General features: G+C 44.9%; 1 protein-coding gene across 2 annotated transcripts in view; it reads right to left on the bottom strand.

The window, feature by feature from the left end:
• Positions 1–23,234, bottom strand: part of MTCL1 (microtubule crosslinking factor 1) — a 110,251-nt gene that overhangs the window by 43,887 nt on the left and 43,130 nt on the right. The window contains exons 4-5 of one of the 2 annotated variants that reach the window (XM_075142061.1): positions 8,075–8,134; positions 783–2,108 (exon numbers count right to left, since the gene is read on the bottom strand). In XM_075142061.1, coding sequence (XP_074998162.1) covers positions 783–2,108; positions 8,075–8,134 — 1,386 coding nt within the window. Of the gene's footprint in view, positions 1–782; positions 2,109–5,909; positions 5,963–8,074; positions 8,135–23,234 lie in introns of those variants that run through there. The other variant, XM_075142062.1, reaches the window with a different exon arrangement.

Raw genomic sequence — 23,234 nt, 5'->3', positions numbered from 1 at the left:
CAAAATGAGAATGAGCAAAATGATGGGCTGAAACATCTGAAAAGCAAAAAAGAGAAAGAGAGGAAAAAAGAATGCAAACACTGGTTATGAGGCGCATGCAATGAGGATGCATGAGTCAAACCAACAGCAAGCATACAAGTTATGAAGGATACGGGACACAAGGCTCTTCCTTCCTTACTTGTGCTGTGCAGAAAAGCCATATCCAGTGTGGCAGTTGTGGCAGTTTAGACATGCGCCCATGGGCAACGCTTTAGGCAAGGCAGTCCTTCGCTGGCTACAGAGCTTCTCACTCGCTGCTCGGTTAGGGGAGTGAGCTGTAAGCAGGCTTTTCAAAACACATCACTTAGAAAACTGCATTTGGTTGGGTTCTTTTGGCAAGGCTTTTGAGAACACGCCTGACCCTTTTACGAGAGAGCATAATAAAGACCTCCTCACATTTCTTAGCAAGGCTGCTAATTTACATTTATCAGATTTTTTTTTTTTTAAATTAATCTCCTCTTTCACGGGGAAACACTGCTGTTACAGACAAAAAGAAGATAGATCTCTGTAGCACCCGTGGATTAGCCTTTTTGCCACGAGGAACCGCCTCTGAATCAAAGGAGTTGTGCAAACAAACAAAAGAAAAAAACCTATAAAGTGTTTGTTTAACATTACACACTTTAATACATCGCGGGTCTGAAATCATAACAAAGCAGCTTTGAGGAAAATTAGCTCTAGGGTAGCAATGCCAGCAAGAAAGAGAAACAATAAACAGAAAGAAGGCAAACAAGGGGCCGACCTACCTGGAAGTCAGTGATTAACTCCTTCCCCAGGTTACCAATGGGAGAGTCTCGAGACATGGACGTCATTGTGGATAGAAAACTGGAAGACTCTGTGAGATGGGGAAGAGGGGAGAGGTCCTCCATCTGCTCCTTAAGGCCCTCCCCAATGTGATCAACCTTCTCCAGGAAGGTCTGCAGCTCCTTCCGGAAGGCTTTCATCCTGGAGTTGATGGTGTCCAAAAGCTCCGGTTCGTGCTTATCTTCTCCCCTTTCCTCACCACTTTTGAAATCCTGCTCGGTGGATGGGCTGCTGGTGACGTGCACCTTCGCGTCATAAATCAAGCTGTCCGTATCAGTGATAAGGCGGTCCACGGTCCTTTCGAGCCGCTCAGCCTCACGTTTGATGTTAATTAAAGACTCGGTGTCCTCTTTCACTCTCATGAGCTCGGCAGAGCACAGGTCACTGACTTCTGACGGCTTCCCGCTCCCAAAACCCGATGTCTTCTCATAAACTTCTTCAGAATCGCTCTCGCCCCCGATGGGCCCCTCTCTCTTTGGCTGCGGTGGGCGACCCTCTTCGCTGTCACTCTCCTTCTTCCCGGCATCGCTGTCGGCATCGCTGTCCCTGGGGCTGGAAGTGCGCAGGCCCAGGTGAGAGGCAAGATCGTAACGCTGGACATTGGACATCAGGACCCTGTTCTCATACTGGAGCTTCATCACTTTCCCGCTCAGCTCGTTGATTTGCAACCTGGCCGACTTCAGCTCCTCTTGCAAGGTGCCGCCACACTTGGATGCCATGTCATCCAACCAGCCCGGCTCCTGGCCTGGCTCAAACTTGAATTTGTTCAGCTCGTTCGTTAGCTGCTTGTTGTGATCCTCGATTTCAGAGATCGACCGCCTCAGCAGTTCTGCTTCCTCTTCCACGAACTGCAGATGCCGGCGCAGCTCCGTGGCTGACTCCACGGAGTCGCCGTAGGGCGAGGTAGGAATGCTTGAAATGTGGTCCCTGCTGAGACACTCTTTTTCGTACTGGCACCTCATATCCTCCATCTCAGCTTTAATCCCCCTGTTCTCCACCTCCAGTTCCACTATTTTTCTGCCCAGTATGTTGGCTTCCTCCTCCACCAGCTTCAGACGAAGCTTTAGCTCAGCCTCCCTGGTGCTGGGTGGACCCCCTGCCTCCCCGGTAGGCAGGGGACTGTCCACGTCTCCATAGATGGACTTGTACTTCTGGAGCTCCTGCTCCAGTTCATCCTTCTCCCTCCCCAGTTTGGCCATCTTCTTACGCATCAGCGCTGCCTCCTCTTTGGCAAACTGGAGCTGGCACTTTAAATCAGCACTGTCCTCCTGCCAAGAATAATCACCCCCCCGAAGATTATATTAGAAGCACAATCAGTTGCTCACCTTCCAAAACCTCCACCTCCCCACCCTCTGAGCTGTATCTGTTAGGTGTGCAAACAATACACAGACAGAGCTGCGCAAACCACACAGTTGACGCATTTCACGGCTTGGTCCTGGTTAAATTGGCAAAGCAGCTTGACCAGAGTTAAAGAGGGGAAAAAAAACCCAGTGTGCCAGTGCAAGTGTTCAGTGATGCAAGAGTGCCAGCACAATGCTTAGTGTTTCTCAAATACTGAGCAAATTTTGTGGAAAATAAGAATTACTCAAATGAATAGGTGCCATGATTTGTTGGCACTTTCTGTTCCATTTATGTTTAATGATACATTTATTCCCTTTTAGCATCACGAAACAAAGACTACTTAGATGAATTTGCTGCTTGCAATCTCAAATCTCGGGCTTCTTCAGCTAGAAAGCACAAAAAAAGTGTGCTAAGATGCATGGTTGCCTTGCAAAGTTATTTAATTACTGGATCTCACAATGCTGTGAACTAGCCGGAGTGCCTAACTCGCTTTCCGAATAGGAAGCACTACTGTTGTCTCTGCTGCTGTTATTATTAGGATGGACCAGACTGTGATCCCTGTTTCTGGTATGGACAACTGTTCACAAGGGAGATTGGTGAAAACATGTGAAAAAGGAAAGAAAAATTCATTAAACCGTAGTTACATCCAAATCCATCCTATGTGAAAACCTGCATTTTTCAGGAAGCACTAGGGTATTAAATGAGATTTTGATTTTTTTGTGTGTGTTGGGCATTTTAAAGCACCACATCTCAACTCAAATGAAAACTCCAGTGTGTATTGTGCTGAAATAAGAGACAAGGTTAAGTAAATTCTAAGCCGATGAACAATTTCTTTGCATGAATCACTTTCATGAATTGTCATGGAGATACAGGCACTTGGCCTCGTAAGAGACACATTTATCAGCATTAGCAGTACAATGGAAGGCAGGCTTTGAAAGATGATCTCTTGAGACAGCAGATTTCATCATTGTTGGTAGGCCATGTGGACATATGTGCAATTATCTATGGAAACTTCATTTCAGTCTCCAGAGCACTGTTACCTTTCACAAACACCATTTTGTAACAATTCCTAACAATGGCAACCAAATCCAGAAGAAAACATGACTGACTTCAATTGTTCAATCAGATCGGGCTATTAAAAAAATAAAAAGATTTACAAAACTAATTATGGCTCAGAAATCTGAGGAAACGGTTTAATTTCTAAAGCACACATCCTTGCACATTGGTAATGGTGTCTTTTATGTTACCTAGATTAATTTCGCCCAGTTCTATTTAGAGCTATACTAATTATGTCTTAATTTCAGCTATTAATACCTAAACAGCCACAAAAGCAATTGGTTGTATACTTCTGAACTCAGTCAGCTTTCTTACTGATTCTGCTTGGTGCAGGTTGGAACTTTAAAATACTAAATAGTAAAAAAGTTATCTTAAATGTTAATAACATGATAGAGGTAAACAATAGCCAAAGTTTCCCTTAATATGTGGTTTTCAGTGACAACCAAGAGTCAAACACAACTGCAATCAGTTGATGAGTTGACTGACTAAAACTCTGGTCATTGTCTTTCTGGCACCAGAAATGTGAGTTTTCTATGAATACAGTCGAGGTGCATATAATTAATTAAAAGCAGAGCCTCTAGAAGATCGACTTGCTTTCCTCTCTATCATCTCCTCACGTACACACACCTCTTTTTCACACATGTATTTGCAAATTGCTTTTCTCTTTATAACTCGAAACTGCAAATTAAGTATCACATTTAAACCTGGCAAAACTCCATGCAACCCTCCCCTGGAGTCACTCTGAATTTTGGTTGCTCTGGCTGGACAAGGCTGTCTGATTAAAGCATCATCTTTGGTCAGGGCTGCACAACACATTACCTCTGTTTTTCCTCTCATCGAGAATCAGTTTATCCCAGCAGTTGTTGGCTTTGGTTTTAGGGAAATACAAAGATCACAAGGAAGGTTACACCCAGACCAGTGCTGCACTTCAGAGCTCACAGGTGGGGCGATTACTCCAGTTTATTTATCTGTTAATAGCTTGGAAATAATCGCATCCGACATTTTCCTTATTCTGTCTCTGTAATCCAGCATTTTTCCCCGTGCTTCTTGTCTACCTTTGGCTGCAAAAGCCCAGCCACCGGTGGCACTGGCTGGCACCTCGCATCGCCCTGGCTGCAGGCAGCTGGACCGATGCCGATGGGGAAGGGCCAGCCTGCCCGCATCCCCCTCCCCCGGCTGGGAGCACTAGGGGCCAGCTCCTCCCTGGGGGTCAGAGGGGGCTCCAGCCCGACACCTACTACGTTTCAAGCAATATAAATAAATAACAGTCACCGAGTCGCACTCGGGACAACACACTCAGCATTTTGAAGCTTTTGAAGAAAAGGGAAAGACTTCGATGGGTTTGGGGTCAGGCCCCCAATGTTTTTGCTTGGCATCACTGCACGACTCAATGCATCTGTGGAGTTAACGCATTGTTATAGCAGGACAAAAACACCATTAACTTCTTATAACAGCATTACTTTATTGCTAGGTTTTGTCCATGAAAAAAAAGGATCACATTTGGAAGTTTTGTTTTTTGCAAGAGCTGAAACAAATGAGTTTTTTTTCACTAAACAAACACAAGCCTCATACAAAACAACAGAGCTGATGGATGTTAATCTCGCCTACTAAATATGGATCCCATCTGGAAAGGTGAGAAAGCTCTAGATCTTCCCTGCTTCTCTGCCAGGGAACATGACTACTGAAAATCCCATTCGCCGGACAGCTTTTTTCCAAAGGAAAAGAATGGTCAGGAGAGATTTATTAGCCAGATCTAAGCATGCCAGAAGGGTAGGACTCCAACCTTCATGCATCTGTCCCTCTGAAACTTTGTGTACAGAAATATCAGCGATTTCTTGATCAGTTGAAACCAAGTAGAAACAGCAAGAGGGTGAGACACCCACATAGGCAAGTAGTTTTGACATATAAGGCAAACTAAGGAGAGGCCAAATCACCGAAATTAAGAATAGTTCATTATTAGTTAAATCACGAATGAAAAGAAAGGTGGGGGGGGGGGAAGCAGAATACAGTCTTTCCATTGTTTTGGAGGAACAAGAGGCTCGAATCCCAGGGGCTGAAACCTGGGCTATAGCACAGCCTGACTGTATTTCACATCCAGTATGTGGATGCTTTCCTGAAAGGTGTACGTAGGGCAGACTGTAGAGAAAGAAAAGAAGGAATAACAGTGCAAAAATGTTCCATCAGTCATGGTGCTAGTCACAGACTTTAAGGGATCATTAAGCATAAATGGGAATTAATGATTACTGATAGTGATTATTTGCATGCAATAGCATCACAGCTCTGCATGGCACTTCAGAGGGACGTTAATGTAAAAAAAGCAGGAAGAAAAAACCCAGATCCTTCCCTACAGAGCCTGCAGTCTAATTTAGACAAATATAGAACGTGGAGATAAAGAAATGAAACTTAAAGGAAAGAAATGAACTTAAATTCATTATGCAATGTAAATGATGTGATGAGAATGAAGAGCTGATCAAAAATTCCCAAATACGATATTTCTTTTCTGGCAAGAAGACACAAAGATAGATAGAGACCAACGCCATCTCCTCTACCACCACCACCGGCTCGAGGGAACTGCCAGGCAGAAGATGGGTAAGCGGTTTTGGGGTTGCAAGTCTGACGACAGGGCAGTACGACCAGCACCCAAGCATCTGGCTGAGTGCCAGCATTCCTACCTTGCGCTGGAGAACCACTTTTCTTTGTGTTTTGCCTGGTGCCTGGTATTTTCCAAGAAGCTCCGTTTTGCAATTCTGCTGAATAAAAACTTTTTTTCTTCAATACTGCTAGAGGCGGATAAGCGCTACTATGAATTCTGCTTTTACATGACTTCAAGACAATCAATTTCACAGGTATTATTTACTCGGTGTGCTCTGTTGTGGGTGCGGTGTTCCAGCTAATTTTCATGATGAGCTCCCAGTAAGTAAAAACACCGGTCTTGTCATATGCTATACATATCCGTAAGCATGCGGATGCACAGAATCTAAGTTTGTGGTTGCTTTTCACAAAACATGTAATGGGTATTTGAACTTATTTTAGGTATTTAGGGCAGCTGTCCCTGAAAAGTAGTGTTTTGAACTTCCCGGGCTGTGTCTGTCCTAACCCCTTTGGGCCATACCACAGGACCCGGTGGCTGTTTGACCAGGTTGGGCACTTCTTGTGGTGCGCTCTAGTCTCAACCAGCACATACCTCTGAAGGGATATCTGGGTTTGGAGACAGCTCTGGGTAGCACCCTGGAGTTGGGAGACAGCTAGGACATGCACCTATAGGCTGGGCCATGTCAATATATAAGATTGTTTCTCAGTCTTTCCTACCCTAAAGAATTGCTGAAGAAAACCGAATGGCCACCTTGCACAGTGCTGTCGCACAGGTTTTCATTTTCAGGCCCAAATCCTTTGCTTGCATGAGTTACAATGTGTGTGTACAGTGTGAAAGGTTTTTTTCCCGGGTGATTTCTGGGATCACTTCCCCACGTTGTGAGTGGAGCAGAGCTGACCTAGGGTTACTCGGATAATTTTGTGAAGTCTTTTTTAAGGCTTTCCAAGGCAAACTACAGCTGCTGTTAATGCCTGGATTTGGGCGGAGGAAGCAAGCACAAGGAATCCATTCCCTCTGCACCGCTCTGTATTTTCAGGAATGAGGAAAGGAAGGACAGTGCCGCCCACAAACCCCGGTGGACACAACCCTGCCTTCACATAGCTTCATCTGTAATCTGCATGTGTGCGGGCATATATATATATATATATATATATATATTTCATCCATGTATTTTACCAACTTGCAGAAAAATAAACTCTCTGCCCTGACTGATGACTTTAATTCTCCGTAGCAGGCGCTGCAGGCAGAAAGCCCAGTGCCCTGTTTTAAGGTCTGATTAAGCCGTGCTTGTATCGGCTCGGTGGGGACGCTCGGCCTGCTGTGTCCTGGGAAAGCAGGCTCCAGCCCCTGGCCACCACGAGCCCCCGGTCGCCCACCCTACCCTCTCAGCTGCCCACCCTACCCACTCAATTGCAACATGTTGTAATGATTTATTATGGTTATTATTACAAATCAATGGATTTTAAGACTCCACCGACTCAGAGAAGACTTGTAGGGTCTCGGCTGCGTACACTGAGCCTGCCGAGCGGGCAGCAGGGGAGGTGCAACCTTTCTCTAACGAAGGCATGATGTTGCTCTTGGCTCCTTTTGCAGCGAGGTGAAACACTACCCCCATCTCTCCGGCTATAAACAGTAACCGTACGGGTGCTGGGAAAAGCTTTAACTCCTACAGTCAGCACAAAAAGCAGAGGAAACCGGGCAGACTGCTTCCCTGAGAAGGATCAACCTACGGGATTTCAAGAAAACCGGTGTCCAAAGGGAGACTGAGTGGGTAGCTTAGGCTCTGTGTTGTATCTCAGCCTGGGGGAGCACAAGTTCACACGCTGCCCCCCCGACACCAGAGAGAGATCAAACCTTGGGCTGCGACATGAGAGCTCACGCAGTGTCATTGCATTCCCTGCCAAGATGCTCATTAGCACAAAATCTTTGGCACCGTGTATAAATTTAGTTAGTCCCTAAGCTGCGATCCAATTACTTTGTGAGGCAAGGTGATTTTCTCTTCTTGTAGAAAACCTGCAGCCTGAATCTATGGATACAAGCACAATGAGCCCGAGAAGCTGCACGGTTTAGAGATCACACTTGTGTCCTAAATTGCTTCTACATTATCTCTGGGAGGTCTCAGTAGATTAAGGCCTAATTGCACTCTAGTTAATGTGCCTGATGGCCCTGTCAACACCCGTAAAAAGAAATTTGGAGTTTTATCATGTGTTTTTGCTCAAAGTTGCACATTCTTGAAAACCGTACCTGGGTAAATGCCTTCTTTTCTTTGTGCATATCTCTGCTGCCTCTTCTCTTCAGGGAACTCTGCAATAGAAGCAATGCTGAGTTATTGATAAGCTAAACACAAAGCCTGCAACTTTGGCAGGGCTCACCACCATAAAAGTAATTGAGGAGAAAGCAAGTATATTCTCCTGAGCAGCTAGGGATTTAATTTTTCATATTAATTGGTAAAAAACCAAGATGATCAGGGCTTTGTCGGTGAATTTTTCAATGCACAAAATTTCCCACCAACAAAAAAAGGAATAAAATTAGTTAAAAGTTCATAGAGGGAAAAAACCCACCCTCTTTTCTTCTCTGGACCACCACAATTTTTGGCAAAACTTTCTTTTTGCATGGGGATTTATGTTTGATTAATCCCGGGCAGAAGTCCAAGAATGTTACTCACAGTGGATGTGAAACACATTGTGAAAACCTCAGAGGAAAGCAACCCCCCAAAAAAAGGGAAGAACATGCATGTTTAAGCTATATGGCATAAAATTATTAGTTAATCCATGCTAGCAAACATACTGAGGAGCCCAGATAAAGACCAGGTAATTCTCCAGGTATTTCTGAATTTACTTTATAAATCAGATTTGATTGGCTTTGCAAATCTTTATATCCCTTTATAAGCAGGTTTTTTAAGACATGGAAATGATGTCATCATCACTGCTGGGTTTTTGAAACCTCTCAGCACCCAAATGGAAAAGGACAGTTTTCCTGAGAAGGGGGAGGTGGAGCACTGTCAGGACGTTACCAGTGTTTGCACTGATTTTGTGCCTCAGGACTAAGTTTAAACCGGTGTGAGCTGGATCTATTTGGAAAAGGCATAAATTTGACCTTTGCAGGTTGAAGTATCAGAGGGGAACGATAGATACTAGGCAAAAAAAGCAGGAAGCTAGAAACTACGGAGTCATTTGAATTCAAAGCAGGCCGTATTTGTCTGTGCCCAGAGCCTGAAGGCAATCACCCTGACATTGTGGCCTCTTTTATTTATTACTTCTGTTTATATTTGCTCTGTGGGGGGAAAATTCCCAGCTGAGGCTGGCCCACAGTGTGCCTCTCCTCTGGCCCATCCGATGGAAGAGCGTGCCTGGACCAGCGTTGGCTCCCGCGTCTGACAGGCTAAATCCTGGTCTCTGTAACCCACACTAACCCCACGCTGCAAACCATGAGCCCAGTGAAGAGGAAGGGAAAGGAGGGAGAGGCATCCTGTTAATTAGCTAAGTCCAGTCTCGTGCCCTGCCGTCAGCTGGCAGAAAACACAACGTGAGCTCGGGAACAGGCGCACACACCTCATGCAAATCCTAGTCGAAAGCTTTGTGGTTTCTGACTGCTAAGCTATGCAACTACTGCAAATTATAATTATTGCACACTAAGACAAATCTCTCCTTCTGCTCTTTTTTATACCCAGTTAAGTAGTTAAAACCCATTCATACACAGCACCATATGCCCAAGACATACTACAGTTTATTTTTTGCTAATCTGCTCTCTATTTTAATCTAGTGATTTCCTATAACTAATGAAGCTGAGTAAGAGAAATGGGTTTTTTTTGGGTACTGAAACAGTTTAATGAAAAAAGACTTTAAACACTAAAAACATCATATGAAAACCTGTTACACAAGCTTAGCTAGGATAAACAGTTACTGTTTTCTCTTTTTTTTAAAATGTGGTGTTATTCTGGAAACAGATATGTAACTGAAAGTAGTCACCAGTCAGCAGCATCATGCCCCAGCGTGCAAGATGGGTCGCTATGGTTGAAGAGGTACAGGGCATAGCCCTGGCCCTCACACTCACTGCTTTTCTGTGTGACTTCAAGCAAGAGTAGCTTAAGCAAGAGGAGGTTGTCTGGTTACTGCATTTAATTTGTAAGTTCGTAGAGTCAGGGATGAGTCTACCAATTTCTGTACAGGCCTCAATGCATGACTGTAGCGAACAGCTACCAAGCATGCTAGAAATGCAAAACCTTGTGTCAAATCCTAAAAACCTCCTGCTCTTATGTATAAGCAAAAGGATACACTTAGAAACATTCAACTTAAGAAGCTAGGGGATATAAATCATAGAATCATAGAACCATAGAATCATTAAGGTTGGAAAAGACCTCTAAGATCATCGAGTCCAACCGTCAACCCAACACACCACGCCCACTAAACCATGTCCCTAAGCGCCTCATCTACACGTCTTTTAAATACTTCCAGGGATGGCGACTCAACTACTTCCCTGGGCAGCCTGTTCCAAGGCCTGACCACTCTTTCAGTAAAGAAATTTTTCCTAATGTCCAGCCTAAACCTCCCTTGGCACAACTTGAGGCCATTTCCTCTCGTCCTAACACACGGGCTACGCTGTGCAAGAGAAAGTAATAAAGTCTTTGCTCTGTTGTACAGGATAATACTTGGAAAGTAAAGGGAAGGGAATTAAAATTTAGGTAGGAGACATGGATGACACACTGAGAAACAGGCAGGTAGCGATCTGGCTTTGGAAGCTGTAAGTTCCACTCCTCACTGAAAAAATGGACTTCACAGATCCAGACTAACAAGTTTGTAACATATTGCCCTAGATGGGGCCTCGTTTTAAGCGTTTTCACACTATCCTGTTTGGATTTGCGTAAGAACAACCTCCTGATCAGTGCTCAGCTGGGAGAGTGCTTTGTATTTCCATAAAGCTGAGACTCAACCTTAGGCTGAGTCTGTCCTTGGTGTAAGAAAAAGAATGGGATATTTACCTCTGGGGGCTACCAGTGGATTACAGGGAGAAACCTCCCTCCCACGTGTTAGTGGAGGACTAGAAACACAGGCATGGCAACAAGGGACTGCCTGGCCAAAACCCCCTAAGCCCTATATGAGAGCAAGGAAAGATCTCCATTTCACCACTGTGGGACCAGGCTGCACGTGTGTATGAAACACCAACTAATACAGCTGATATTTCAGTAGGACCAAGGGCAGAGAGTGCCACTGCAAAAAGAAGTAGGTGGAATGCGCTTAAATGTTTTAAAATGTAAAATGGTGCAATAAAGGACCATTTCTCTTTGATGTACTGGAGATCAGCATCAGAAGCTGATATGAATTAATGCTAGAACGAACACTGCTATACTACTTTTTATACTCAAGAGACCAACCAGGGTTGGCCATCTACCAAAAAGTCTTTCAATGATGGTTAAACAAGATTTTATTAGTTCTTTGGTTAACATAGTCTCCTAGGAAAGAGGTTACTTGCCGGACATTTTCTACCTTCACAGTTTCACTGCAGTTTGTCGCCATCCCTCTCAGCTACCAAGGAGAGTTAACATATGGGAGTAATAAATTGCCGAGTTGTTTTAAAAGTCAAACTCCCCAAAAGATTATTGGATGTAGCGACTACAGTATTAACAGTAGGAAGAGACACAATTATTTTCACTTTCCCTAGGAGCCTAGCGTGGACAGGAAGAGATAATTTGTGTCTTTTGGTGAATTCCATTTTTAACAGGTCTGAGAAGAGTCCTGCAAACTGAGCAGTGAAAGAGAGACTACCCACGTGGGGAACAGCAAGCAGGGGTCAATGCACTGGAATCAGAGTTGAGCAAGACATGGAAATAAAGTTTAAGTTGCATCATACATGTAAACACATGATATGTCCCAAGTTTTCATACTGAGGCAAGTGCTGAGTGGGATGAGAATAGAGCTGCGAACAGGAGGCAGCAGAGAAGGACTTGGAAAATAAGAAGAGAGAACCAAGAGGCCCTAAGAGCTGCCAACCTGTCACTTTATTCACTGCTGTTAAGATGAGCAAGTCATTTTGGGTGCAGTCTGGCATCTGCAGGCAAGCGTGGGCTTGCTATCATATGCGCATCAAAACCTGAACCTGCAAAATCCAGTAGTCAGCCATTGAAGTGACAGTGTCTGCAACTTAAAAACAGAGAGGCTGGCTTGGAAAGTCCGACCCTGAAGGCAATTTCTATCACTGTGATGTATAGGGAATTATGCACAAGCATCACTGGGGCTTATGAGCTGTATAAATAATGCTCCGTGCCCAACCAATTGCTTTGAAATGGATAATCACAATTTTCATTTGCATTCATTAGAAAATACTGCCTGTGAGAGATCTGACAGTACTTTTAAAAAAAAATATACATGAGTGACCAAGTCCACTTGCTCTAAGTACAGCAGTAGGTGAAGCAGACTGCTTTCAAATTACCAGTATCTGCAAGGCTAACAGCTTCAGAGCTGCACATGGGCATTTCATAATAAGAGCTAACTTCTTGCTAGCTGTTGAGATCCCTCATGTTCAAGAATGAACAAAACATCCAGAGGGACATAATCTCTGCCCCATAGTACGTGACTCATTGGGAGATCTTGCCAATGGACCAACTCTTTCATAGCGGTTACTCTCCAAGAAACACCAGTGATTTAAATGAAGGTAATTCTGTTTGGCATGAATGTGAATCAGAAGAAAACCAGATCCACTTGTAACAGATGGTCAGAAGGTAGATTTATCCCCAAGTGATGTAAACCAGCGTTCGTTAACTGCATCGCTAATCACTGCTTAGGAACGCCTCACTGAAAGTGTTTTCCAGGCACTGTGCAGGACCGCATAGGAAGATTATGGCAGAGGATGAAAAAAGCAAGGGATCTCTGTGCTCCTTCTCTGGCAACCCCCCTCCACACAAATCCAGCTCTGCTGGCCACTGCAGGCAGTTTTCCGCTCAACTTTTTGCAGCTTTGGACTTTCCAGACCCTAACATTGAGGCGGTGCATGATTCCCCTTCATCTCACTGCTTCACAGCTACCCCCGCTTGCCCAGTCTGGTAGATGAAGAAAAAACCCTTTGTGCAGAGCTCTGTCACTCTCAAACCACTGATGAATAAACTCTTCTAACAAATGCAGCACTGAAAGAACACGATCAGGACCTGTTTCTTTAGGAGGGGCAGCTTTCAGCTATCACACTGCAGCTTTCTGAAATCTCCTTCCCAGTACTGTTACCTGCCCATTTGGTGAAAAGGAAGCATTTCCCATTTCTGTAGCAACATCCCTTTTTTTAATGGTAGGACAGGGTGGCTTTCCATTCTTTCTTAAGGCCTGAAGTGTCTCTAAATTCCAAGTATCCAACTGAAGTTTTGCTTTGCTGCCATCCCATGCGCCTGTTTTACAATGGCTGCACAGTGAAAGTACGGTGGCAGCTTTTTCCATGTGGACTCTCGTATGTATCTATGGGATGGTTAATGCAACTAGAAAATACAATAAAATTCTAATTGCTTTTCAATTGCTGTAGGCCCTTGAAAAAGATATCTCACCAAGCCCTGATAAAGCTGGGTTTGACGCAAGTGATCTATATCTGCATTCATTCCCATGTGTGTTTCATTTACTAGAAACCTCTAAATACTGCAATATTCATCATTCACATGACCTAGCAAAGCAAGCCATGTCTGAAATATCATAAGCATTACAGTTCAGGATAAAAGCCATCCCTTGAGTAAAAAAAACAGCAAAGCACACTAGCTTTCAGCACCAGCTTAAATTTCCCTAACGCTGCATTACTCTATTGTGCTAAGCTTATGAATAGGGGCTTTGGAGGAGCCTTTTTCTTTTGCCTCTTATTGCTAACACACGGCACTGGTTGTCTCTCACGGCTTCCCGGTGCCCTTCGCACGTAGACTGATACTGTCGTGATATTAGTTGGCTTGGTGTTTACAAATAATTTGGTGTGACAGGTCTGGGAGCGTGCTGCGGGGAGGGAAGCAGCAGGATTGCACCCGCTGTCTGAAACCCTGGAAGGTGAGACGGCAGCTCTCAGGCGGATGGGAGACAGCTGGGCCAGCTCTGCATTCAGCTCACAACACACCATTTCACTTAATATTTGGTCAGTGGACGCTGACAAGAGGACCTGAAACCAATATAATCATGTTTACTAGTATGATAATTAGTTAATAATCATTAGAGTAATAACAGGTAAACAATTATAGCCCAGTGTTGTAATAATTGTTATTAATATAGTAAATTAAATCCTGCAACAGACAGCTAAGATCCTACACTAACAGGTGTATCACTGTCTTATGCAGTGTGCAGCTTCTGCACACTTTCCTTAATAACTTCTTAAATTCATTAAAATGTATCTTAAAAGTCCCTGTCTGTCCCATTTTGTTAAGACATAAAATATCCAAATTACATCACACGTGTCACAATATATGAAGAAAATTATGACACACTGAGACCAGACTTTCCTCTTTTTTTTTGGTCCCCTTTCAGGTGAAGAAGACCAGAAAGAATCCAAGTAGATGGCTGCAGACAAGGCTGCTTCTCCCCATCCTGCTATACCAGCACTGTGTCGGGAGCAAACACGCCCTTCCACGCCTGGTCGCCCCTCCGTTTGCCCAGCGTGAGTTCCCCACGCTCTGCCCGTCCCTTAACCCCCACATCGCAGGCGCACTTGCTGACCCTCTGCCGTGGCACCACCTTGCTTCCAGCCCTGAGCCAGAGGAGGAAACCACAGCCGCACATCCCTCGCAAACCTGCCAGGCAGGAGCGGCAGCAGCACCCACCGGCAGCAGGGGGTTGTGGCCAGGCCTCCACTTCTCCATCTCACAGAATCATAGAATCATAAAATCATTAAGGTTGGAAAAGACCTCTAAGATCATTGAGTCCAACCGTCAACCCAACACCACCATGCCCACTAAACCATGTCCCCTAAGCGCCACATCTACACGTCTTTTAAATACTTCCAGGGATGGTGACTCAACCACTTCCCTGGGCAGCCTGTTCCAAGGCCTGACCACTCTTTCAGTAAAGAAATTTCTCCTAATGTCCAGTCTAAACCTCCCTTGGCACAACTTGAGGCCATTTCCTCTCGTCCTATCGCTTGTTACTTGGCAGAAGAGACCAACACCCACCTCGCTACAACCTCCTCTCAGGTAGTTGTAGAGCGCGATGAGGTCTCCCCTCAGCCTCCTCTTCTCCAGACTAAACAGTCCCAGTTCCCTCAGCCGCTCCTCATAAGACTTGTGCTCCAGGCCCTTCACCAGCTTCGTTGCCCTCCTCTGGACACGCTCCAGCACCTCCATGTCCTTCTTGTAGTGAGGGGCCCAAAACTGAACACAGTATTCGAGGTGCGGCCTCACCAGTGCCGAGTACAGGGGCACGATCACCTCCCTACTCCTGCTGGCCACACTATTGCTGATACAGGCCAGGATGCCATTGGCCTTCTTGGCCACCTGGGCACACTGCTGGCTCATGTTCAGCCGGCTGTCAATCAGCACCCCCAGGTCCTTTTCCTCCGGGCAGCTTTCCAGCCACTCTTCCCCAAGCCTGTAGCGTTGCCTGGGGTTGTTGTGACCGAAGTGCAGGACCCGTAATCTCCCACCATATTACGCTTGTAATGCCCACAGTAACATGTGCTAGTGGGACCGCCCACCCTCCCCTCCCCGCTGGCGCAGGAGGCAGGAGCAGCACCCCAAATTCCCCTGCATCAGCTGAGCCGCAGCCACCGAGCACCACCTCACTCCTGGCCCCCACAAACGGGCCGAGAGCCACGTCAGCTTGCACCTCTTTCGGAAAGAGCTCGTTCAAGAGCCGGGCCTAATCCGAGCGCTATGTGCTGCGCTGACGCCGCCTGAGCCCTGTCATTACCTCGTTAGTGTTATATCGTAGCAGACAGCCCGTGAAAAATGCGCCGGGCACTATATACACACAGAAACAGACCTGCCCTGAAACGGCTTGCCAACGGGAATAGTACTCGTCCTCGGCCACAAAACCCTACGTAATGACACACGTCTGGTGCCTGTAGCCCAGGACACACTTCAGCACGCCCAGAGAGAAATGGTGTCCAGCCCCGCAGCCAGCGGTGCCAGCTGGGGCTCTCTTCTCTGCCTCTCTGGATAAAACAGGGGTGGCAAAACTCCCGGAGAAGACAAAACAACTTGTATGACTTTCTTAAGCTCTTTTTTTCTCTCGTGATGACTCTTACTGCAGCAGTCTGGGCAAGCTAGGCAACTGCTAGAGAAAGCAAACCCTTGGAAACAGCCCCTGCCGTACCTGCGTGGCCACCCGCCATCCGCGTCGCGCTGCTTGGCATTGCCGCATCGCCCAACACTAAATGCGGACTGCCTGAAAACGGAGGGGAACTGCCCTCCCCTCCTCTTCTCCCTGAAAGAATGCTTTAAACCCCGGATCTTTTCTGAGGGACTGCAGCAAATGTCCTGCGGTCATGTCACAGGCCTTTCAACGGGGAGCTGCTGACGGGGCTGGCTTTACGAAATTGGGCTGTAGGCCAGGTAATGCTCAGAGAGGGGATTAGGAGTTTACATCGCCGAAGGAAGCATTTACTGCTGATCAACACACATGCAGCCTGTAGCATAGGAAATGCTCTATTATAGGGATAAATGTGGGTTTTTTTTTTTTCAGAAGACAACGAAGAAAGCAGTATACGCACAAGGACAGATACCTGCTCTCCAATTGCAGAGATAGAGCCCGCTCCTTCTCTGCCACCAAGAGCATTTGGAAAGCAACACTATATAGGTCCCAGTATCAGGACACCCTTCAGCACGCTGGAGAAGCAAACTGGGGAGTTTGACAGGGATGGGGTGAAACAGAGAGCCATGAGTTGGACAGTGCTGGTAAAGGAGAGAAGGGGAGCTGAGCGAAGCCCCAAGTTTCCACTAGGTCAGGAGGCTACTGCAGCAATTTACAGCACTGGGAGAGGGAGAAAACACACAGCTCTGAAATCTCTGTAGTGTTTAAGGTATAGGAGTAAAGAATAAATCTCATAGAATCTAAAAAAGAAAAAAATTGTTATATATATAAAGTATAAATATATGAAAATATAAAATATAAAAATATATAAATATAAAAATTATACACATATATATATTTTTTTTTTAAGTCTTTTTGCAGAGAAGGATATTCAAAGCTGCGCAACATCTGCGCTTTCCGCACTAATGGGTCAACAGCTACAGAATTGTTTTTCGCATTGGGGATGGAAAGAAAAATTTTCCTTGAGCAGACAACTATAAGTACAAGCATATTCAATCTTCCCTGGATTAGAGCAACTTGCTGTTTCTATAAAGTATTAAATGAAATTCTAAAGAAGTAAAGAAATTAAAGGCCAACTGCGATGATCCCCAACGAACATGTCCCAGATAGTCTTTGTAATCCTCGGTTGCCCATCTATTATTTCACAATTTTAAGGACACTGCACTCTGACAAAGGGGTTTATAAAAATAGAGCAAAAAGATGGCAAATTTGCACTTCGGTAGCTGGTGACATTTTTGAACCTCATATAGCTGCTACCTGTGACACACTTTCCTATACATCATTCAGCGCACACAACCGTTTACCAATAGGTGATGGGTCACCCCCAAGACATCCATGTTCAGCAAGCCATGGGATTCACAGTTCAAGCACAAATAACGTTAATTCTGCTACAACAAACAAGGCCATCAATTATACGAATGAAATTCAAGCCAGAACATAGCACTTGTCATTAAGAAACGGTGGAGCCCGGGCCAGAGCAGGCGCAGGTGATGAGAAGGGGATACAGCTCCTGCGAACACACGGGCCCGCTGGTGATCTGTAGCACACGATGCTCCGGGAGCAGCAGTGTGACGTCCACCCGCTCTCCCAATACATTCTGCAGGGCAAGAGTTACCTGCGTGGGAGAAAAGTGTTAGGAGTCCACTTGCAGCTGAAATTGGCCAGGAGGGAAAGAAATTGTTAGGAGAGAGTATAATTGCAAAAGCCGCATTTCCGTAGTGAAACCAGTTTATAAAGATGTGTCAGCAGCAACCCTGTAAATACCAAATGAAAAACTCTACGTGATGGATATTGCTCCACAAAGATGTGCTTGGAAAGGAGTATGACAAGCCCAAGTGGGAACATAATGCTTTAAACATTAAAATTCAAAATGCACAGAAAAATTATAAAGGCAGCCATGGACGTTAACAGCAAATTATTCCGGTGTGAAGCATATTTCTGAGGATACCGTCATCTGGGCGGGTATTTGGGTTATCCTTAACTATTTTGTCTGCTCCTGTGCCTGGGCTGTGATTGCCTGGGAACCCGTTCCCATTGCTTGCTGGGAGCTGGGGTGACTCTGTAGGTGTGCAGGGGCTGCGCTCTTCCATGCTACCGCTGCTTTGAAGCGTAAACAAGCTGCCTCGGCTCCTTGCCGGGTTTCGTGGTCCCTGCCTCTGGATACAGAGGGACGCTCCGACCCCAAGGACCAAAGCACAAAATGAAAGGCATATTGTGTATTACTGGGTCTTACGTGGGAAAGGGAGACCTGGGAGAGGGCCTTCATGCTCTTAGACCTCTGAGAGCAGCTCCTACGGAGGTGGGCGAAAGTGTGGGGTGAGAGAATGCTTCTTGGTCTGCTCGGTGGCTCCTGGGAAGGACAGGCAGCTTTCCTTTCCCTCAGCGCAGGAGCTGACCGCCCCGAGCTTCCCCGCTGCAGTGGCTCAGCGCTTTGGGGCGCTAATTTTTGTGGAGCCCACGGCGCTCAGCACCTGCCCGAAGGAGGAATTTGCACCTTCAACTTTGTTGGTATTCACCCCTCTCTACATGCATCCTATTCAGGGCCTAACTGCTGCACTTTGCTTGGATACAGATTTGCTTATGAAGCACAATGTTTTATCTGTTTTCCCAAAACAGAATAGAAGAGAGAAAGAGGATGACCCATTTACATTCCCTTAAAACAGCAAAAGGACGAGTTTCACCAGACCAGACCACTCCAATAGCAATAATCCAAGGCAAAAATCTTTATTCAAGCAACATATTGCTTTTAGGATACAAGACTAAGGGACTTGGATCATCACCTCTTACATTAAGTTGTTATATGAATTAAACATTTACAAAAATGGATTAGGACATCTTTTTTCGGACACGTGCTTTTTTTTCCTCACTGTATATTAGTCCCGCATTTTTGTTTAGTCTAATTCATAACTTCCAACTTTCATCACTCCTCTTGACAATTTAGTCTATGCTTTAATTACTCCTGATAGGGGAGGAGCTCTCATCTCTGAGAACTTATCCCACTGTCCTCCTCTCTGCCTCTCTTGCTAATATCTAACCAAGCACAAGAATCATAGAATCATAGAATCATTTAGGTTGGAAAAGACCCTTAAGATCATCGAGTCCAACCGTAAACCTAACACTGCCAAGTCCACCACTAAACCATGTCCCTAAGTGCCACATCTACACATCTTTTAAATACCTCCAGGGATGATGACTCAGCCACTCCCCTGGGCAGCCTGTTCCAGTCCTTGACAACCCTTTCAGTGAAGAAATTTTTCCTAAAATCCAATCTAAACCTCCCCTGGCACAACTTGAGGCCATTTCCTCTCATCCTATTGCTTGTTACTTGGGAGAAGAGACTGACACCCACCTTGCTACAACCTCCTTTCAGGTAGTTGTAGGTAGCTGTAGAAGACTAAAATGGCAATACAGATGCACATATTTTTAAAAAATATACAATAATTATGCTCAATAACACCCCATGTTTCCGTTCCCCTGTGACGGATGAGCTGCAGGCACACAGCCAGGCCTGGTTTTCAGGGGTTTCTTCTGCATAAGAAAACTTGTACCCTCCAGTCTCCACAGCCATGACCAGCCCTGAGCCAAGGCAGCAAGCAGGAAGCGACCGTGTCTGCACTGCATTAGGCTGCTTGGGAAACTTTTGAATTTGACTGAATTTGTAAACCTAGTCACGTTGTACATAGTAGTTTTATTATGGTAATTATTATGATAACAAATGATGACTGACAGCACTTGGGTTTGATGGCTTTCTCTCAAAGGGTATAAAATTATGCCCTTTTCTCTGTACTTTTACACACCTGCTGTAAAACATATAATCTCAGCCTTTTGCTGAGAATATATACAGTTCATCAATGAAGTGGCAAAATCCCACTCCAGCTGTCTGGATTGTGCTGCACATCCAATCTCAAATACAGAATGAAATACAAAAACAGGTGAGCAGCACTGTCGACTTTATAAGTCCCTGAAAGCTGATGCCAGTCGGTGTGTCCTCAGTTGTAACCATGCACCAAAACACATAAATTACAGGGAAGAGCTTACTGATCCCATTTGCACAGCTTGTTGATGCTGCTGCCTAGTAAAAGAGGTGTCTGAAGACGATTTGAGAATCAGCTTCTAAGAAATCATTTTTAGACAGTAATTCCAAAGTTGTTCTAATCTCTGGGTACTTCTCATGCTGAAGTACCTCAGAGCAAGAACATCCTCATGTGTTGTGCATTTGATTTGCTTACTCCAAAGAACCTCCCCCTATGTGGAAAGCTTGGCAAAGCACTCAGGAAAAGCAAAGCAGCAATGGCATGGTCCTGCTGGGGACTGCAGGCTGGGAAAATATCTGGGGAAGTTCCTTTTTAATATACTTCTTGACCAAAATGAAAAGGAGGCACCTTTTTTTACTAGAGATCAGCATATGAAGTACAGGGATTTAACCATATACAAATGGCTAAATACCAGATACTGTGGAATATAATTCTGTGCTAAAATCATACCAATCTCCACTTTTTAATGATTTTTTCAAAAAAACACCTCACTTTTTCATTAACCTCAGTAAGGCTTGGACTAGGGCCTCAGGCAGTGTAAGGCTCTCATTGACTTCTCTGAAACTGAAGTTTTGAGGAGACTGGACAGCATACAGCGCGTGCTGCAGAGAGGTATCTGATGGTCACTAATCCATGACTTCTGTTGTTCTGCTGTGATTAAAAGTAAGGCAGCAGGGATGCCTGATGAAGGAACATGATCAGGTCACATCCTGCAGCCATACCGAGTCTGACAGGTGAGAATACAAATCTAGGATTATTTTGCAAAGCCTGAAGAAACAGCAAGTGCAGATTTGTTAGGGGACTTGATAAACCGTCACCTCTTTTCTCCGACTAGCAAAGCAAAACAAAAAGGGGAAAGAAAAAGGAAAAACCTCAAACCATCTAGCTAAATATTCTTTCTCTACCACTAGTCAGGACAAGGGTTCCCAAGGGTTCCTGTTATTCTTCTGGCAATAACAAAATGGAAATGTCTGAGCCACATCAGTGGATGAGCTTTTGACCTGAAACATGGCAACTAACAGCAGAATAGGCTTTATCCCAGCCTGGGCGCAGAAGATTAATGACTATGAATAATATGTATGCATTAGAGTGAATAATGACAGCCCAGTGGAAGGACTGCCAGAGACCTGCAATTTTTTCAGATCATTATTTCTCAGATGACAGAAACTATTAGAACGAGGAAATTCATGCACTTTTCATTTTTCTAATTAAAACATGAAAACTGTTTCTCTCTACCACTTAATTAATTGCTCACTCTTTCTGCATCCTCACAGCCACCTGGAAAAAGTAGCTTTTCACAGGTAAACTGTCTCTTAGCTGAGGGCCCACCCTATCTCAAAGGGTGCTGCAGTGTCAATGCTTAAAGGGTGGGCACGAATAGCTGCCTTAAGGATTCCTACAGCAAAATAACTGCATAATTTGAATTCCTGGTGGTCCCAAAGCAGGCGTTCTGCAGTCGCTACCTGGATGCATGCTCTGCCCACTGACCAATAAAGAAGGGGAATCAAACTGCTTATGGGACTGATCTTCCAATATGGCTGCTGATTAGCAATGAAAAATTCATGTGATCACAGTTTTTACGGAGGATCTTGACAAAATATGCATTTCTACTCTGTTCTTAGAAATCTTGGTGTGCTTTTTTTTTGGTTTGTTTGAGGAGCCTGAAGTCCCCAGACCCTTTTGGCAGCTATTTTCTAAGATCCTGGCAGTCTTGACACCCAAAACATTGGGAGGTAGTGAGTGAATAAAACCACAGGCCATTAGCAGCCAGTCTCAACCAAGACATAACTTCCAACCTTTGCTTTTCCTTTCCTCACTGCTCTACCTTGCCAGCTCCTGAAGGGAGTTCTGAGGCAGGCTCTGGATAAACAGAAACAGAGAAGCACCCACTTTTCTCCCAATAAATCTCTAAGCGTGGCAAAGCCCACGTCTCCCTCTCCAGACACTGTTTCTCTCCCACCTTTTGCAGTGTTTTGTCTCTAAATGCAAAGCAGGAGATGCGGTGCCCTTGTCCTTCCAACCGAAGGAGCTTCACACGTGTATATTGAGGCTTTTTTTTTAGAGACCCTTGCGGTGTGCATTTGGCACAAGTTAGTACACACAGTGCATGACGGGGAGGTCGGACCCCACATACTGGGATGGGTGAGCAAGGAGTGAAAGCCCTCAGAGATGCAGAGCATCTCTTTGAAAAAGACCCCCCAAAAAAAAGAAAAAGAAAAAAAAAAAGCAGGAAAAAAATCAGGCGAAAGTTTGCAGCTTACACAAATAGCCTGAAACATATTGAGTGTTAAACACTTGCATATCTGCAAATTCACTAAATGGGCATGAAGTTATAAAAACTCTAAAGCAAAGGAGCTCAGTGAAACTTAGAAACCTTCACCCCACGCGCTCATGTGCTCTCTCACACAGATGTGCACATACACACGAGCACGCACCTTTCCATACTATTTCTCCATCAGCCAGCACCATCGCAGCCAGGCACGCAGCGCTATCCCTCTCCCATACACGCACACACGTCCCTGTGCTACTTGGCTCACCAGTGTCAATGCCAGAAGAGCTCTTCTTCGCCACCCCGAATGCCCTGAATGACACCCAATTTCCTAATCTGGCTTCGTTATTTTCTTTTTATTTTGCATGTAACTGAAGTATGAATTTCCAACGTGTTTCCATTTACATGGGAAAACTGGAGAAAGCTGGGCCCCAGAAGGAGACAAAGAAACTTGAAGAAAAAGTAGATCTAGAGCTAAGCAAAATAAAACTCTAATTGAGATAATTATTTTTAATGACTTGGAATTCATTTGGATGAATCCTCTTCAGACTTTGCCTATTCATTTCCCTAACTGTCAACATAAAAATGGCAGGTTTTAGCCAAATAGTCTGTCCTTATAACAAAAACTAAAGTGAAAGCTTTTTGCAACCTTAAATTCTAAGAGGCATAAATCATCAATTTTATTAGAAGGCATATACTTATCTGAAATCTTCTCCCACTTCTCAGATAACAAATGAGCAAATGATTGATTCTGACTAGTGCTTAAAGAAGATACTTCCTTTTTTTAACCTCGCTTTCTGCCACTGGGCTCCTGTACAGCATTATGTACGCTCTGTATCATTTGTTGC

This window comes from Calonectris borealis, chromosome 2, assembly GCF_964195595.1.
Source record: "Calonectris borealis chromosome 2, bCalBor7.hap1.2, whole genome shotgun sequence".
NCBI lineage: Eukaryota > Metazoa > Chordata > Aves > Procellariiformes > Procellariidae > Calonectris > Calonectris borealis.
Note: the sequence above shows the minus strand (reverse complement) of the source record. Positions and strands in the feature narration are given on the sequence as shown.